Here is a 19946-nt window from a genome sequence, read left to right as displayed (position 1 = left end):
TTCAGCAGGTTGGACTTGATGATCTCTTGAGGTCCCTTTTAAATACAAAGAGGTGTGTAATAGAAAACTAAGTTATAAGAGCAAAGTAATGGAAGTGGATAATTCTCATATTCCAATCTACGTTCAGACTACTTTGATTACAGGCACTGGCTACACAGCAACTCATGTACTTCACTGAATATTCAAAAACTATTCACTTTCAACACACGCTGATTCTTAGGCATGCTCATAAGCAACAATCAGCACATGCATACTAGAGCTAATGTGAATTACTTACTAAAGTAAGATTAACTAACTCAACATTACTAGCCTAACATACAGGTTAATAAAATTTAAGAAAATAGTTTTTATTATGGTTATATAATAAATGTTCTCCACAGAGTACAAAATAATATCCAAGCGACATTCAGAGTTCTGTTTGTTTCTAACAACAGAAGGATGTTCTATGCCACCCCATGCAGTTCTAAGTGCACAGCACAGAAAAGTAGGAAGAATATCTTGTTCGTTTGTAATAAATTGGCTTGAAACTGAAAGAACTATTTGTTAGCTTTGCCTTTGCTAAGGTGACACAAACTAGTAGCTTGTCAGAAGCATCCTCCACTTAGAATGGATACTGCATTGGATGTTTATCTACTAACACAAAATAGAGGTAAAAAGAGTTTTAGAAAAAAAAGACTTACAATCTAGCACTTGGTTCCAGGGATTTAGGCACCAATTTATAAAACCTACACCATTACTCCTACTCTATTACGCAGCAGTGTTAACTGTGCTGTAGACGTTTCTTTTTAGTTACCCAGAACAGCTTTTCTGGTCTATGTCACAGTAATAAGGAGAATTTTGTATTACTTTGTGCTAGAAAGATAGGAAAAAAGGGTTTAGGTGACTATTTAACATTCGCTACAGGGTTTGAAATGACAACAGATGCTTTAATTTTTCCACAGAGTAATAAGAAATATTTGTATGATTCAGTTTCACCTGATGTGTGACTATAAATCCGGTAGGGATTTAATTAGCTGGATTTTATCATAAACTTCATTCCCATCAACAGACGCTGCTACTGCATCACACCGATAACAACAGAGACCAAGTGACACTGAAGACAGCATCTGAAATGCATTTATCTGAAGATATCAGGTATAGTAAGGGAACCATTAAGTTGTGTTGAACAGAAGTACAGATGGTTTTCCCCGTCCGGTTACCACACCTACCTGAAGGGCAGCTTATTTCACATAACATCAACAAGTTAACCTTCTTCAGTTTCATGAAGATATATCTATTTTGTCAATCCACAGAAATCACTTCTCACTCATGATACCAAAAATACCTGAGAATGGGAATTCTCAGCTTGCTGTATCCATGAAGGCTTTACAAGAGCCTACAAAAACACCCACTTGCTTTGAAAATCAGTATTTTGATCCTCTTTATCAGCTAAAAGGTCATTTCTCCAACACAGCCATCTCTTAATGCTCTAAGCAATTTGACCTTGGTTGAGCACTTGAAGGGTCCAGAGGAGGGCGACTAAGATGATCAGGGGGCTGGAGCACCTCCCCTATGAGGACAGGCTGAGGGAGTTGGGCTTGTTCAGCCTGGAGAAGAGAAGGCTGCGGGGTGACCTCATTGCAGCCTATCAATACCTGAAGGGAACCTACACCCAGGAGGGGAGTAAACTCTTCAAAAGGGCTGACAACAGCAGGACTAGGGGAAATGGATCCAAGTTGAAGGAGGGAAGATTTAGGTTGGATGTTAGGGGGAAGTTCTTTACTAGGAGAGTGGTTAGGCCCTGGAACGGGCTGCCCAGGGAGGTTGTGGATGCCCCGTCCTTGGACGTGTTTAAGGCCAGGTTGGACGGGGTCCTGGGCAACCTGATCTGAATGTGTATGTTTGGTGGCCCTGCTAGGCAGGGGGGTTGGAACTACATGATCCTTGGGGTCCCTTCCAACCCGGGTGATTCTGTGATTCTGTGTGATTCTGTGACCTCAGATACAAAAGTTTAGGTGTGTTACTGGTTCCCTGCATTTTACTTCTCAGAAAGAGCCGAAACGTCCCTTCACAGCATGGAACATCAAATGTAAAGTTGTTAAACAATCTACACAGCTCTCAAAGGAAGCAGTAAGAGCCAATGTCTGAGTTGAAATTAGAATTCAGAATTATTTGAAATACAACTTGGGAAGTTTTTTGGTTTTTTTCCATATTTTGAAGTACTAAATAAATTTATCTCTCAGATATTAGCATATAACATCTCCAGTGTTGATTTTCATGTAGTCTGCTATTTTTATCATACATTTTTATGCTCCCACCTACACTTACAATACAGTGAAATTTTTCTTTCAAGATGACTTCTCAATTCAGAATATATTCCAGAAAGCTGGGATTTTCTTCCATTTTTTACACAGAGAAATCTGGCCATGAATATTTTTGTGTGCTCATTTCTCCTATCTGCTTTCCAGATGGAAAAATGAACTACAATGCAGATAACATTAAGCCTTATACCAGGTTTTGAACATTGGACTTCCTCCTAACCTCAGAAATAGAGCTGTAGTTAACACTTTTAGAGAACCAGAGAAATAGGATCCCTTCTTTTCCTTTTTTCAGACATGAGATAAGAACTTTTAAAAATAAGCTTGGCATCCCTTCTAGCTCCAACCAAACCCTTTTTTTAATCCCCATCAAAATGATTTCACAATTTTCTCATCATTCTCTGCTCTTAAATTGAAAGTGGTCACATGTTTGTAGATGTGATGGTCTAGGGATTAAAAAGAGTGGACTTGTGAGAAGTTAAACTCTTGCATTGGCCTATTTTTCTTTCTATTTTTACAATTAGTTTGTTTACATTAAAGCTGTTGTCACCTTTTGGCCTTATTCTGACCAGAATTAACACAGTTCAACTGATTCTGCAGGAAGATGGATGTCCATTTGACTCCACAGCCTGCAGACTGGAATCCTGACCCCTATAAAATCCCCAATTTTGGTGTCTATTAATGGGAGCTCTGTACAGAGCCTCAGAATTGAACACAGTCCAAAAGCAGAAGGAGCAGAGGAAAGCTCTTGGGTGAGCTGTCTCTCTTCTTAATTCATTACTATTTCTTCTCTTATCTTCCTCTTTGGCAGGGTCTCAGCCAGCACTCAAGCACACACATAGTCTGAGGGAACAGCAGGACAGTAATTCAAATTTGTATCACATGTTGCAGGGTACAGTTCCTCCTCATTCTGCCACCAGCATTAAAAAAGGGGTTAGCCAGATATTTCTGCAAAAATACTGAAGCATTCGGAGATCTAACACAGATACTGAATTCGTGTTAGCTCTGCCTAGGACTGAGCGAAGGAGGCTGTTCACACTTCTCTCAATTACTGTTTCAGAATGTCTGGGACCTGAAAGATGGTGCTGTACCTGTTAATTTTTTTGCAGGGCTTTTTGCACTTCCAGCAAAAAGGATTCTGACAACTGTGTGCTAGGATGCTTGGACTAACACATTAATAAAGCTGGACGTTAGTTATCACCAGCATTATTTATTCTACGCGAGTCACTCCAAAAGTGTGGCATCCAAGCTCCTGTTTATCGTTGGTGAAACACATAGCTAATGGTGGTGACTATGTTGAAAAATAGTGTTTCATAGATGAGAATTTGCTCTATTAGTGTCACCATGCTTTTTGCACCTATTGTAGTTTCCATGGAAATGAACAGGAGGCATTACTTTTGGAGTGACCTACAGACATGTGCAACAGAAGACAATCATATGATCCAAGAACAACCTCAAATAGAATTGTAATGCAAAGTAACACTGATCCTAAACCTTAACGATTACAGAGTAGTTGGCAAAAAATGGCTCAGCTCTATAGGAAAGGAAGGAGCTGGGCAGCAGAAAGCCCACAGTGCGTTTATGCTTTTTTTTTTAAAGCAGGGTACATGACTCATGGCAATCATGGCATAAGGGAAGCTCAGGAAAAGCTTCCAGTTCCATCCTCGGAGATGGATAAAGCACTCCAGTGCCACGATGGTATCACACACTGTGCAGCAAGCATACCTTTGGCTAGCTTTTAATAGCTCTATCTAACCACTGCAGATGGTTATGTGTTCAGCTCCACTGACTGTACCGGCTTATCGCATAGAGCAGAATTTCCACTGAAGCATCAGAGGTACTGAACTGGCAATGATGAAATGCTGGCCAAAACCACTGGCTGCAAACAAAGGATGCAACAGCTTGCCAGACATATCACAACAACCAACTGTACGATCACTGTTTACAAGGTCCACTTAAGAAATGTATTTCATCAGATAAACACAAAGCAAATGCAAACTTCAAAGTCAATGCAGACCCATAACTAAGGAATAATTTTATGATTTGTACATCACTAACACTGGCAGGTCATATTCTGTTGATAAAATATCATTTTAAATACGACGTTTGTTTGAATTCAGTTCTGCAGACACCTAAAAAACGGCCTGGACTGGGGCACTGGCAGGTGGCAGAACAGTATTCTCTCTTTGTAAAGTGTTTCTTGTGTACTAACTGATGCTTCAGTGCTCCAGGTATCTGAGGTACCTAGGGGATGATGGACTCTCCCATTAAATGTAATGCAATTAATTTCTAAAGCTGTGATCTCTTCCACCCACAGAGCCTGTGAGTAGCACAAGGGATACCTCATTTGCTCCCTCCATGCTGTGGCTGCCCTATGGCAGTCTAACTGTTACGCTCCTGCTGGAATTCCGCCCGTATCTCAAGGAATTAAATCACTCACTGCTCACAGGGAAGCCCAGTTTGAGAGGCACTGGAGCTCTACAGTCTGACGCTGCTGCAGAAAAGAACCAGGAATGGAGGATGGATGGTTTGTCATCTATGAACTTGCTCTGAACTTGGCTATATCCCAAATAACAAGTGCTGTTTGGAGGGAAGCACCCTGTCACCCTCCAGACAGTTTTACTGTTCTTACAGTGTCAAAAATCTCAGACATATTTTAATCAGCCAGGAAATCAATACACCACCAACAGAGCTTGCCACTTGGTGAGTGAGCACAAGGATAACTTTTAGTACTCACCGAGATCATACAATTTTTGGAGCTTCTTGGCAGCAGGGTGGCTGTTGGACGATACCAGTCTACTGATCTTTCCCAAATTGCAAATATCATCAGTAGTATGTGAACAAAGTTGCTTAAAAATAGAAGATGTACTGTGGTGATGACATTCTACATATTGTGTAAATTTGAGCTCGTCAGGCTGGTGGCTGCCAAAGCAGTTTTGCAGAGCCCAGAACACCCGCAGTGTTCAGCATGACTATAGCATCTGGCATAGTGGCTAGGGAGAGATCCATGAGCTTCCCTGAGCTCTGCAACAGAGAAACCCACAATTAACATCTGAACTCTGACACAGAAATGGCTTTCTAGATACCAATAAGCTACCTCACCTTGTCTGACAGGGGCAAGCATGATGGTAAACAAAAAAAATCAGAAGGGTAGTAAGGTAACTCATGACAGCTAAATTGGCATTCTCTCTCAGAGGTTTTCACCCACTACAGTGTGACAGCCACACTACAGAAGGAAAAGTAGCTGAAAAGAAGAACTGGTGCTGCTTAAGACTTAAGAACAGGAAGGATAATTGCAGTCAATACTAATTAAGAACCTCTTTGAAATCAAGAAAACACCTTATGGGAGGAGATGCCTTTACAAATACCAAAGACTCGGTAGCAGTAAAGTATAATGACCTCCAACACTGCTGACACCACAGGCTTTGGTTCCAAGAGCAGGAAATGGTGTCACTGACATTTAGGTTCTCTGGAAATACAAGTACTGAGGACTTCTGGTGCTGGTACTGAATATGACTTTTTTCAGTCTGAAGAATTGCTAGGATTGGAGCTGGAACACATTCCAGAGTCACTATTTTTAGTCTTGACCCTTTCAGCAAATAGCTTCTTGGCTAATTGCCTCAAAGGCAAAGTAGCTACAATCTTAAATGCAATGCCTGTGATAGCAGGGGAAAAGAAGCAGAGTAATCAGAACAATATTACTACATAAAGCCTGTATTAAAGAAACAGGACAACGAGAGCTCCTCAGTTGCAACACCAGATTTCCTTCCCCAGTGGATAAGGAAAAATCCACTCAATATTTGCCATAAGCCCTTTTTTAAATACACATCCCTAAGCATCTTTACTCTTTTTGAAAATGACCTCCCAGCCAACCTCCTCTCAGAAAAGGGCCTTCCCCAAAATCACAGGAATCATTCTACATGCCTGCTATAAAGGAGCACAGCAGCTCCCAGCAGCACCTCATCGCACAATTTCAGCTCCCAAGAAAAGCAGGCACACCTGTAACCTGGAATTGATGATGTGTAAAAGAGAGAAGACAATTTTCATGTTTTATCCATTTTAAGGCAGGAGAGAAGGAGAATGGTAAGTTATCCAGCAGAGAAGCCCACTTTCTCCATCCTGTGTCTCCATGCATTTGCAAGAGGAAGGAAACTGAGATCCAATGACTGTTTATGCAAAATTAAAGAATACCCTTTTTCCATAACTGATATGACTGATATGCAACTAAGTATATTGGGGGGAAAAGTTCCATGCTTCTCTTTTTATTTTTTCATTTTTCTTTCTTTCTGGCTAGCAGAAACTAAAGACAACAACGGGGCAAGAAGGATGTGTTGACTATGCAGGTTTAAGAGAAACTTGATAAAATATCTGCTGCATTGCAAACAGTAGTTTACTCCTTATTTGTTAGCATTTTTATAATGGCCAGAAGCAGCACCCAAAATTAGAACTGTTTCATATAACTGCACAAAATAGCATGGTAATATAACAGACCTATTAAAATACAATCTCAGAACAGCACTCTTAAAAAATGCAAGGGAAAAGAGACATAGGAAAGAGCCTAAGACCACAAAGCAATATGTAGCAAACCAACAAAACAACCTCTGAAGCGAGAAATAACCACTCCTCCGTGCTGCCGAACACATCTCACTTTAACCATGTTTTTCTTACTTGCTTCTCTTCCTTACTCTATTCCGAAAGTCTGAAAAAATCACAGAATCGTGGGGGTTGGAAGGGACCTGCAGAGACCGTAGAGTCCAACTCCTCTGCTAAAATAGGCTCCCTGCAGCATGTTACACATAAAAGTGTTCAGGCAGATTCTGAATATCTCCAGAGGAGAAGACTCCATAACTTCTCTGGGCAGCCTGTTTCAGTGCTTCATCACTCTCAAAGAAGTATTTTCTCAAGTTCATATGGAACTCCCCATGTTCCAGTTTGTGCCCATTGTCCTTTAACTGGGCACTGGGCACCGCTGAAAAGAGCCCACTTGACTCCCACCTCCCCTGAGATATTTAGAAGCGATGATAAGATTCCCTTTGCTTCTTGTGAGACCCCCCTGGAGTACTGCATCCAGTTCTGGGGCCCTCAACACAAGAAGGACATGGAGCTGTTGGAGCAGGGCCAGAGGAGGGTCATGAAGATGATCAGAGGGCTGGAGGACCTCCACTATGAGAACAGAATGAGAGAGCTGGGATTCTTCAGCCTGGAGAAGAGAAGGCTTCGAGGAGACCTTATAGTGCCCTTTGGTGATGATTCCCTCTCCGTCTTCTCTTCTCCAAGTTACTCAGTCATTCCTTATACAGGAGATGCAACAGGCCCTGCATTGTATTTGTAGCCCTCTGCTGAACTCTCTCTACAAGTTCTCTTTCTTGAACGGAGGAACCCAGAACTGGACACAGCATTACAGATGTGGCCTCATCAGGGAAGAGTAGAGGGGGACGATCACTTTCCTCGACCTGCTGGCCATGTTAATTTAATACACCCCAGGATACCACTGGCCTCCCTGTCCACAGGGACACACTGCTGGCTCACGGCCAACCTGTTGTCCTACAGAACACCCACATCCATCTCCGCAGAGCTCATCTCCAGCAGGTCAGCCTCTAACTCTTATTGATGTATGTCATTATTCCTTCCCAGGTGTAGGACTCTACGCTTGACATTGTTAAACCATCACAGAAGGCAACCATATTGATAAAATGGATGAATAAACTGAAGTACCTGTGTGCCTGCTACTTTGCAGTCCAAGTTCTACTGGCTTACAAGTAGAATGGCACTTGCTTGATTGTAAAAAAATGATGGATGTCAAGGAAGTTTAGGGAAATATACAGCACCTCTCTAGACAGTATGCCTTAACCCTTATGAGCACGCACGTTATTCTCTAGAAAAGTGCTAGGACTGGAAATATTTTCCCATGTGGGAAAAAAACACTTGTTTTTTTCTATTTAATGGTGTACTTAGGGAATATCTTTTTGAACTACAGTGAATTTTATTTCAAGACAAAGAAATTGATCTTCAATACTTGAAAACCACAGTTGCACTGACTGACAGGCAGATGCAATCTCAGCTGTGCACAGAAACAGCCTCCCACTTGAAACAAACTGAACAGCATTCGTGCAGCACGTCAGCTTTTGTGGAAAATGCATGAATTTATTCATATGTATTTTCTTCAAAAGGAAATTCGTAGCCAACTGAGAATATCTACAAAAACATACATGAGGTGGCATGCTGGTCAAATTCTTCATTTTCTTTTCCCAGTAGGGGGTATTTGGAAAAAAAAAAATAATAATCAAGAAAATCCTGGCATAATGTTCATTTTCAGCAGTATTCTGAACTGTCAGCCAGTCAATACTCTTAGCAATATTTTTGAGATGAGAACTAATAAACATCCACACTAATTAAATTTCACTTTCTTGGCCTGGACTAGCAAATGTCAGGACTTACAGCAGCCTACGTAACAAAGTAGGAAGGAAATGTGACTTTTCAAAGGTAAAAGATCATTAACTCCTGAGCTTACAACCCATTTTTCCAAAAAGCCCACAACACATGTTTATTCCAGCAGTTTTCTCTAAGGACATTCATCACATTCTCCACTGAAACCTTTAAACAGAAAAAGCAAGAAGACATACAGAATTCATGTCACCCTGTCATGAGATGCCATGTTGGCAAATACCATTTTCATTAACAACACTTCAGGTTGCATCTTTAAGTTACTTGAAAGAGTTCTAGATATTATTGGTCTCAGTGAAGCCTTAAACGTCAGCTCTTACAGGCACTGCAAATACATGTTTTTAAACCTGGAACACAGTTTAGGAGAGTTCAGTAATTTAGGTTAAGTATAACCGATCTGGAGTCTGCCCCCAAAAAACACCTCCTGAAAGGCAACAAGCATTTGAGAAGCACATTTGAGAATGAAATACGTACTCTGATTTCCTTCCAGTTTTTGCTGTCCATTCACTACTTTTGGGGAAGTGCTATCAAACCACGTTCATCAAACACTTGCACTGTATTTGCATTTCTCTTCAAAACCTCTCCTTAGAACTGTCAGACTGGTACCCAGCTACCATGTTGCACACAACTTGACCAGTCCTAGGGAACTAACCATTACAGTGTTACAAAGAACAAATGCACAGTTAATTAAAAAATTAATAATCACCTATGAAATTGATCAGCCTGGAGCTGTACTAGGCAGTACAGCAAGTGTTTCATGGAATTTATTCCCCTTCTAGAGCTTGAAGTTCAGGAAAACAGAACAAATAGATAAACATAACTTCCAAAACAGAAAATACTGATTTGAAGGTCACACAACTTCTGCTTTACTTTTCTGACTGGACACATGTTTGTACCTTGCATTTAAATTGTTCCGAACATCAGCTGTCTACACTCTTCCCATCATCAAATCGAAGGCTCTTTCCCAGGAAGAAGCCCTGAAATCTGCCAGCTTTGCCAGCACTTGCACCCATATGTACGTGTCATCTAATTCTGTGCTCATTACCCACCCTTAAACCCACATATCTCACTCATCTCCCACCTAACTGCTGGTAGTCCCATCGCAAGGCGGTTGCTCTGCCCTCTCTTTGAGAATCAGGATAGAAACCAAGCACGATGCTGCACACCATACCCAGTAGCCTGCAACCTTCAGCCGGATAAAGAGGGTCTAACAGAAGAGATCCGTATCTGCATTTGATACCAGGGAGGCGTGTAACTCCTTTAGGTCACTGCCAGCTCGTAGAAAACAAATGATTGGAGTTATAGGAGTGTGCAGCTTAACTTCATTTTCTAGATCTTCAAAGTCTGAAGCAACTGCACTTATCATTTAATTTTATTTCCTTCCCAAAGTCAATTTATTGTTGTAGCACTTAAGCCTACACAACAGATTTGCTGTTTTCTCAGTATTATCAATCCCATCTTTGGAGAGTCTCTCTCATGTAAAGCATAATAGTAAATAAAAAAGCAAATAAAAATAGTTTAATATAACACAATTCTATAATTTATGTGGTTTATCTTCAATGTTCTCACTTGTCTTTTAGGCACCAATACAAACTGTAGCACGCTGAGGGTGGGAGAGAATAAAACGGGAGTGAAATGTTAGATTCTACAACTGAAATACCAGAAATTCTGTTTGGACATAAACCAATTTCTTCTGAGGCTGTGACTGCTAGATCTGCTAAATCTCATGCTGATTTCCACCAGATGAGATTTTAATTTATTTTTTTTCCCCAACAACATGGAAAGTTAGAAAGTAGGCATGCACAGCCTGCCAATTTCCCTACAGGAAAGGGAAAAAAATAAACCACGCAATACAGTCAGTTTTCAGTTTCTCAGTGCCTCCGAAGACAAAACCTGCTTTCATTTTTGTATCTTTGTTGCTCCTGCAGGAGTTCAACATGAAAGATCAGGAGAGGCTGCATGCATGTGCACACGACAGAGTACAGAACGCTGAAAAACTGAAAGTTCAGGCAGCGTGTCATTAAAGCTATCAGTTCTGCTTTGACCTCCTGCTGTGGCCTTATCTGATCAGCTAATAGGAGACTGTACAAAACACTAAAAAGCACTTGGATCAGGCAACCTGCAATTAAAACAATTACGGAGCAAATATATTCCACAGACGATATTCATATATATTTAAATTTGCCAGAATGGAACGAGTCCTTTTCTAGTAATATCACATTTGCTTCATACTCCATTTCACACTGATGATAGGAATCACGACAGCAATCACAGAACACAGTCTGAAATGAAGTAGTTCACTGTACACGAGCAAAGTTATGGCACTGATTTGCCAGCAGCTAAAACATGAAGTCTCAGAATTGAATAAAAACAATAAGGAAATACTGGAGCAATTTAGATCTAAGAGGAGGTTAATAAAACAAGATACTGGAAGTGTGGTGTGTGATGCACATAAAACAGATCAGGAATTGTGGGAAAACATCAAAATACCACTTTGCTTTTTTGATTTTGAACATTCTGATACTAAGTCTGCATTGTTAATTCTCTTCCTGAAATTTCCTGCTTTGCACTTCTCTCTAAACAACAAACTCAAAATATTAAGAGTGATTTTATTAAAACCCACATGCTTAAAACATGCAAATATGTATTTAATATAAAGCACAACTGAATTCCAAATTGGATTTATTAAGAGAGAGCATCATCGAGTTAATTATGCAAATCATATATGAACCACATGGCAACTCTGAAATGCATTGAATGCAATTTTGTGGTCACTAAGTGAGATTGTAAAAGAGAGAGACCGTTCTGTGATCTTCATGTCACTTCTACTATCTGTTCTAGAAAGTATCCTGGCTTAGGTCTCCCTGTTTAGGGCATTTTAATGTCACTGGTGCTCCTTGCCCACCATAGCACAGTACTAACTGTTCAGTGGAATTCAGGCTAGACAATCCACACAGCTGTATATACACACAACATACCAACTGACCAAACATAGGTAAACCTTTAAGCCTTCAGGAAATGTTGCATCAAGAACATCCAAATACAAGCACATATTCATATGTTTAGATGTGAACAGGCACAATGTGTGCTCTAGTAAGAGTTTTGCACATGATGAAATGCACAAGCCAGTATCACCCCAACAGGTAATATAAGAGGGAGGCATAAGTATCACGACAGCCTCCATTCGTCCCTTCTGGTAAAATGCACTCCCATAGAAAGATCTATTCCAATCCTGTATAAATCTCATATCAGAGCATGTAAATAGTGACATTGTTCATCTCTCGGAAAACAAAAGCATCAAAGTAAGCTATCACATATCCATTTGTAGTAGAGCTGTCCTACCTTTTTAGTTTCATGTAATTTTCACTAGCTGCAGGTCTGCATTCAGCACGTTGCACCACTATTCCTTCCAGGGCAAGTTTATCTGGTACAAGACAACAAAGCAAAACTGGACATTAAAAAAAAAACAACACCAACACAGTCAAAGCTTGCATTTCTGTTTAATTCAGATTTAATAAATACAGAATCACAGAATCACAGAACTGTAGGGGTTGGAAGGGACCTCCTGAGATCATCGAGTCCAACCCCCCTGCCAAAGCAGGTTCCCTACACCAGGTAGCACAGGTAGGCATCCAGGCAGGTCTTGAACATCCCCAGAGAAGGAGACTCCACCACCTCCCTGGGCAGCCTGTTCCAGTGCTCCGTCACCTCACTGTAAAGAAGTTCTTGCGCATGTTTGTGCAGAACTTCCTATGCTGCAGTTTCTGGCCGTTTCCCCTTGTCCTGTCTCCACTCACCACTGAAAACAGTCCGGCCTCGCCATTCTGCCCCCCACACCTTAGATATTTATAGACCTGGATCAGGTCCCCTCTCAGTCTTCTTTTCTCAATGCTGAACAGACCCAGTTCACTCAGCCTTTCTTCATAGCAGAGATGCTCCAGGCCCTTCACCATCTTCGCGGCCCTCCGCTGGACTCTTTCTAAGAGATCCCTGTCTTTTTTGTACTGGGGAGCCCAGAACTGGACGCAGTACTCCAGATGAGGTCTTACCAGGGCAGAGTAGAGGGGGAAATACAATGCAATAATAAGTTCTCAAATGTCAAATTAAGTTCAAAGTCTCTGCTATTTTGACACTGAGGAAGAAGGAGAATCATTCTTGTACAGGTGGTATTCCCAGCACATCTTCATTTTGCAATCAGATGCTTTACGTATTAAGAATGAATCACAAAGGTGAGATTTTTAATAAAAGTGTGGGCCTACTTTCTTCAGACCGTTGCACTCAACTTACCTAGGAATGGTTTTCTAGAAATTCTCACTGAATACAGTCAGCATAAAAAACCCAAAAGCCTATCTACAAAGAAAACCTACCTACCAAAATATCCAAAATCAGTGAAAGACAAAATGAGATTTAATTTTGTTTTTACCTTCAGAAAAAAGAAGTAATTAATTTCCATCTTATTACAATAAAACATTGCTCATCAAAGGAATGTTATTTTATTGCATTATGTATGTGCTAATGCTTGGGGAAAAAGGAAATGAATTACCTAGAAAACCACCTACCACGTTACATTTAATAATGCTCTCTCCCCATTCACCTGGGTAGCAGTTGCTTTGTAGCCTGATGAGAACACCATTTAGCTTAGAGCAACAGTACTTAGACAGCAATGCGATAGTACCAGCCTACAAAGAAGGAAAAGCCTGAAAACTAAAAGCAACCATAAGCAGAAAGGAAGGGAGACGTAACACTTTTGCCAAGGACTTAATTTTGCACTACTGTGTCCTACTGCACAGACGGTGGCGGTGCCAACTTAACAATTTCTTTTGGGCATAGCCAATGCAATATGTATAAAACCTACACCTCTCTGCAACAGCCTTGCTTAAAAGAAAGGATGAGTTTCTTAACTTCAACGCCTTCATTAACTCTATTTAAAAATTCCTTGTGAAAGTCTTGTCTTGCTTTGGTGCAGGGTGCTACACTGTCACTGCCAGTTCCAGCTGACAATACCACTGATGAGAAAAGAAACACTCTGAAAAACAACATCTAGTAACACAAGGCAATTTATGAGATGCCTGAGATTTTTACCAATGCCTTATCAACTTAAAAACTATTACACATGGAAATCCCTAAATAATGCAGACATCAATTGCTTCAACAACACATATCTAGAAAATAATTTAATTTTAAAACTCCTGTTTTGATTCAAAAATTCATTAAATCATGTAAAAGGAGAAGAATACACCACTTTTGCAAGTACTTAGGAACAAAATTTGGTGAATGAGAAGCTGGACATGAGCCAGCAGTGTGCGCCTGCAGCCAATCCTGGGCTGCATTAACGAAGGGGTGCCCAGCAGGGAGAGGGAGGTGAGCCCCTCTGCTCGGCTCTTGTGAGGCCCCATCTGCAGCACTGCGTCCAGGCCTGGGGCCCCCAGAACAGGAAGGACGTGGAACTCTTGGAGCGGGTCCAGAGGAGGGCACTGAGATGATCAGAGGGATGGAGCACCTCTCCTGTGAGGAAAGGCTGAGGGAACTGGGCTTGTTTAGCTTGGAGAAGAGAAGGCTCCAGGGAGACCTCATTGTGGCCTTCCAGTACTTGAAGGGAGTGTATGAACATGAGGGAAATGGCTGTTTACGAGGGTGGACAGTGACAGGACAAGGGGGAATGGTTTTAAACTGAGACAGGGGAGGTTTAGGTTAGATATTAGGAGGAAGTTTTTCACTCAGAGGGTGGTGATGCACTGGAACAGGTTGCCCAAGGAGGCTGTGGATGCCCCATCCCTGGAGGCATTCAAGGCCAGGCTGGATGTGGCTCTGGGCAGCCTGGTCTGCTGGTTGGTGACCCTGCACATAGCAGGGGGTTGAAACTGGATGAGCATTGCGGTCCTTTTCAACCCAGGCCATTCTATGATTCTATGAAAATAAAGCATCATTTTTATGAAAACATTTCCGTTTTTACTGATCCATAAGGTTTTGATGAAAAGAAAACACGTGGCCAATTTGCCTGACTGCCTGAGCAGTCTTTCTTCTGTGCAGAATCTAACAACCTGTGTGTGACTAAAGTGCTACTAATATTGGTGCTTAATTTCCAATATGAATTTGTCTCCAGCTTCTGGCACTTGGTTCTCATTACGTCTTTCTATATTATGATAAAGAGCCTTTGAGTACCTGGTATTTTCTCTCTGTGAAAGCACTTTTACACAGCAATCAAGTCACTTCTCAATCATCTTTTCAATAAATGAAGCTATCTAAAGTTCATGCATTATCTCACCGTAAGGCACTTTAATAAAAAACACACCTCAATAAAGTCGTGTAGCTCTTACCTGCACTAACTCAACCTTTCAATGATAGTTCGACAACACGGAGCCCAGAAAAGAGATGAAATACTTCTGTACCAGTCTTACCAAAACCATTTAAGGGAATAAAATAACAGCTACAGGAGATGAGCTTGAAATTCGTCTTGCCTGATGTTAGCCCTCTCAAGGTTATTCTGCAAACTCTGAATTCAACACACGGAGGGAGACTTTCAGAAGACAATTGACCCCTTAGGACTCAGTGAACTGCTCTGTGTTGGTGGTTCCCCCCAAGATCGATTGTTCAGGGGCTTGATGGAGTTGATTGCTTATTATAGCACCACTGCATCTATTCTGAGTCTTCCGACGCCTCACGTTTTATCTCTCTACTCTGCAGCCCCCGTTCTTAGGGAATATATACATGTAATTGCTTCTGTCTTGGTTAAAATGCATTTTCTTTAAAAAGATTCTGTGAATTAAGTGATCCAGGTCATGCTACGACAGTCCTGTCACAGTTATTCACTGCCTGACCAGCACTGGTGTCAATCATGACACATCACATAAGCAGTGATTCTCACTTGCTGCTGTCTCTCTTGCTAATCCTGGAGAAAGCCCTTCAAACTACAGCCCAAGTGACTTCTTACTGATAATTACTTTCTGATAACTGTCAGCTAGCTTTTAATCTTATTTCATGCTTGCTGATTTATTTTTTTAGACAAAAATCAGAATGCCACAAGATTCTAAGTTATGTGCAATATGAGATATTAAGCAGGCTGCAAACATGTTGTTACTTTATCAAGCATATTTGCAATCCCCCAAATAACAAATTAGGTTTGTTTGACTAGAAAACCTTTCCATAAAGCCACATTTGCTAGTAGCCATCACATTTCTGTTCACTTCTGCCCACTGAACTCCATGACTATTTTTCCATTAGTTTGTATGGCACAAGGTTACTCATCTGAACCACCCAGCCCAGCTGTCTGAACACTGACACTATTGATCTTTGCACAAAACCCTTATTGAATTTTGAAACTGATCTTCTGTTTTAAGAATCAGTATCAGTGAATTTAAAAAGTTCCCCATACCAACTAGTTAGGAAATAAAGAAGGTTGCTGGAACCTACCAGTTAAGCATGACCATCCTTAGTAGTATCTCTTGATATAATTCTTCAATAATATCCCCTTTTAATTACCAGTGACCTGGACTTGGTTTTTGATGATCCCAAGTGTTGGATTCCCAGTACCAGGCTGACAGCAGTGTCTGAGAAGACCTTACAGCTAACCTAGCCTGGTGTCAAATCCCATTCGCTACCCAAAGCTGTGGTTCGTGTTCCATTTTCCCTGGACTCTCCTGGGATTTTAAGTCATGCAGAGGCCATCAGAATAAATCTGCAGAGATGCATGCAAACTTCCAAATGCAAGAATGCAGCAGGGAAACAGTTCTTACTCTCTTCACAGGCTAATTAGCCTTAAATCACTGAACGATGCTTGCTATCTTCAGAAACCTGAATCTCTTCTCACCTGTTGCAGGGCCAGAGCTGCAATGAAAAGACATCCAAAGTGTCACGTCTCCCTTTACACTTGCATAGTACAGTCACATCAACCTAGAACCCAAAGGAGGAATAAGGCATGAAAGCAGAAATTCCCTATTAAAAAAAACCTACTTAAAATAAACCAGCCAGTACAACACGAATGAGCCAGTAGCTGGAAGATCAGCTAAGACCAGTGATTAGATGGGAAAAAAGATGTCTCCCCAGGTGTCTGACACCATCAGTGACCACAAACAGGGTCAGCACAGCACCAGATAGGCTGCTCTACATGATCCTTATACGCAGCATCAGCCACCAGATGCACTCACGCCTCTACCTGTGCATCCCTATGCTAGCCCATAAAGAAATTTTAGCTGCTGACTCCTTCAAAGAAACGACAGGGAGATGTTGGTTCCAGCTTCAAATTCTGCTGATGATCACCATCAAAATGCAGTTAAAATGCTTAAGGCAGTCTTAGTAAACAGGCACTGGGGAAATTTACTGGAACTGTGCAGAAGATGTTTTGATAGATTTGTCTTTTGAGAGAGAGAAAGAGACAAGGAGCCACAGAGAAAAACAGGCTGGCCCGGAGAGTTTAATGTGTTCATTTCCTAGTCTGACTGCACTGCACCTAGCTGTAAGTTCCAGCACCTAGACCTTGTCAGACTAGTGACTGCTAAGTTGAAGAGCTGCATATAAAAATTTCCTGCCCACCCAGGCACTTACGTATTTTCCACCTCCATTAAGCTTAACAGGCCATGTTTTCTCAAATCTTCTAGTAGGCTTATTTTTCAGTTTCTTAACTGGTCTGAGAAAGTTGAGCTCACTCATATCTCTTCCTTGATGATACACGGGGCAGGAACCAGAGCTTGCTGCACACTGCCCACAGTGATGACCTCACTTCAGTTGTTCATGATGCATTCAGTACACACAGGACAATACCACAGTCCTTCTCCTTCCACAAACACATGGACAAGCCCTGACTACACTGTATTTCTTTTCAGAAAGGGTGTAAGGCACTAGAACAGGATGCGAAGAAGCACGTAGATGTGGCACTTAAGAGACATGGATTTAGGGCATGGTGGTGATGGGTTGACAGTTGGACTATATGCTCTTAGAGGTATTTTCCAACCTTAATGATTCTATGATTCCTAAGCATAAAAACTTTATATTTAGCCATATTAAAATATTGTCTTAGCCAAGTACCCAAATGATTATCTGTCAGAAATTACAGAATCACAGAAGCAACAAGGTTGGAAGATCACAAGATCACCACAAGATCATCCAGTCCAACCATCCACCCATCACCAACAGTTCTCACTAAGCCATGTCCCTCAACACAACATCCAAATGTTCCTTGAACACCTCCAGGGTCGGTGACTCCACCACCTCCCTGGGCAGCCCATTCCAGTGCCTGACCACTCTTCCAGAGAAGTAGTATTTCCTAATGTCCAGCCTAAATCTTCCCTGGCACAGCTTGAAGCCATTCCCTCTGGTCCTATCACCAGTTACACGAGAGAAGAGGCCGACCCCCAGCTCACTACAACCTCCCTTCAGCTAGTTATAGAGAGCCATAAGGTCTGCCCTGAGCCTCCTCTTCTCCAAATGTGTCTCCTTGTCTACTACACTTTCAGTCTGTATCATCTCCAGACTTCAGCAGTAACTATCTCCTTGATCACTGCTCGAGAATCAAGAACCAAATCACATTAATGTATAGGTGATAAGCCTCTGCTTAATATTTACCGGCTTGAAACCTGGCAGACAATTTTTGTATTTTATATAGTTTTATAATCTATATAATTTTTGCATTTTGACAAGCAGTATCTACTTAGAGGTGAAAAGAAAAAAGCATCATCTCTTTTGCTGAACAAATTACAACCAAAAACAGGAAAAAATATTTGGCCAGTCTATTTTGCCTACATTCACATAGATGAGCACCATATCTTTCTCCCTTAATTTTGAACTGATTGATTTCCAAGTCAGATGTTTATTATTTTTCATACAGTCAATTTTGTTTGGGTCATACAATTTACCTTTTGAATGCTGGCATAACATTTGTTTCTTCAGTCTTGCAGTGCTCAAAAGTTAATGAAAAATATCAACAGTAAGTATTGGTAAAATGTCATAGACAAAACTCTTGAATGTTCAGACTTTCTTACTTGACGTTCTTCGCTTTTAATTAGTGTGCAGAGCTTGTCTTCAGTAGCCATTAATCAACATCTTGCAAATATTTATTGGGATGAGAGTGGCTATGCTACTATTACTGTGAGACAGTAACTACGGAATGGTTTAATTGTCCCAACAACCTGGCCAGCTTTCTGTGTTACAACATTAAATGCCTAATGCATTTCCTCAATAACCCAAACAGATTTTATTAGTGTGGCTTCCTAACATGTTTCAAAAATTCTCCACCTCTTTTAGCTGTAGATTTCCCCTGTTATCATTCTGTACTGAAATAAAATTAGCTGCTTTCTGTAATCCAAGACAGTTTCACTGATAACAGAATCTCAGTCAAGCTGATGCTGTTCAGATGTGTAAGATGAAGCCTTGGTAAAGCACTGGTTTTCCAGTGATGTGCTCCAGGACCAGATCCTCAGCTCTGAGGCATGCTCAAGCTCCACCAGGTGCTGCTTCCTGATCAGCAATCAGAAAAAAGATGGAGGCTGAAGAAGAGGAAGGTTTTTTTTTCCACAAAGAAGCAATCAGTCAGAATGAGGGATAGCTCCCTAGTTCCATTATCCTCAGCTCTGCTTCCCTTGTAGCTGACAGATTCCAGAACTGCATTTTACCATCTCTAGGACAGTGTCTGAGAAGAAACTGGATAGTTGTAGGGTGACAGTGCCACCCAGGTGGTCAGTTCCAGCGACCAAGTGACACACTAGCAGCCTGGAAAGCGATGGTTACATCAGGACTTCTAGCTACCAACATCAGCAAGCACAATTCAGTTGTACAGCACACAAACAGAGGCAGTCCACCTGTGGCATGGGATAGCATTCAGCACTAAGTTGTTCAGTCCCAGTGGGAAGCAGAAAGGACTGAGACAGGACTGAGCGCAGTTCCCTCCACTCCCAGTACATCACACAGACTCTGAGAGCAGAAAACTAGGTGAAGTCTCTAGATTTGCATGCAAGTTGCCTACCTTTGCCAAAAGGGACCTCAGGGCAATTTTCTAGAGGAAGGGAAAAGGGAATCCAGTTCTTCTGGCGTACACTGAGCTACGTGAAGCCACTGAAATATCTTCTACTTCACTAAACCTACAGGCACTGCAACAGTACATGCATCATCGAGTGTATGCAAAGAATGAGGGCTCTTTGGAACAGACATCTTACAGTAGATCACAGGAAGTGGAAAGTTGTCACAAAGATGTGCCAGCCTCAAATTCTGTATTAC

At 41.3% G+C, this 19946-nt stretch overlaps 1 protein-coding gene across 1 annotated transcript in view; it reads right to left on the bottom strand.

Moving 5' to 3' along the window:
- The window catches only part of GTF2F2 (general transcription factor IIF subunit 2), a 90774-nt gene that overhangs the window by 37581 nt on the left and 33247 nt on the right, over window positions 1–19946 (bottom strand). The window contains exon 7 of the mRNA XM_048964266.1: window positions 12084–12165. Coding sequence (XP_048820223.1) covers window positions 12084–12165 — 82 coding nt within the window. The remainder of the gene's footprint in view (window positions 1–12083; window positions 12166–19946) is intronic.

The sequence above is a fragment of the Lagopus muta genome, chromosome 1, assembly GCF_023343835.1.
Source record: "Lagopus muta isolate bLagMut1 chromosome 1, bLagMut1 primary, whole genome shotgun sequence".
NCBI classification, from domain to species: domain Eukaryota; kingdom Metazoa; phylum Chordata; class Aves; order Galliformes; family Phasianidae; genus Lagopus; species Lagopus muta.
Note: the sequence above shows the minus strand (reverse complement) of the source record. Positions and strands in the feature narration are given on the sequence as shown.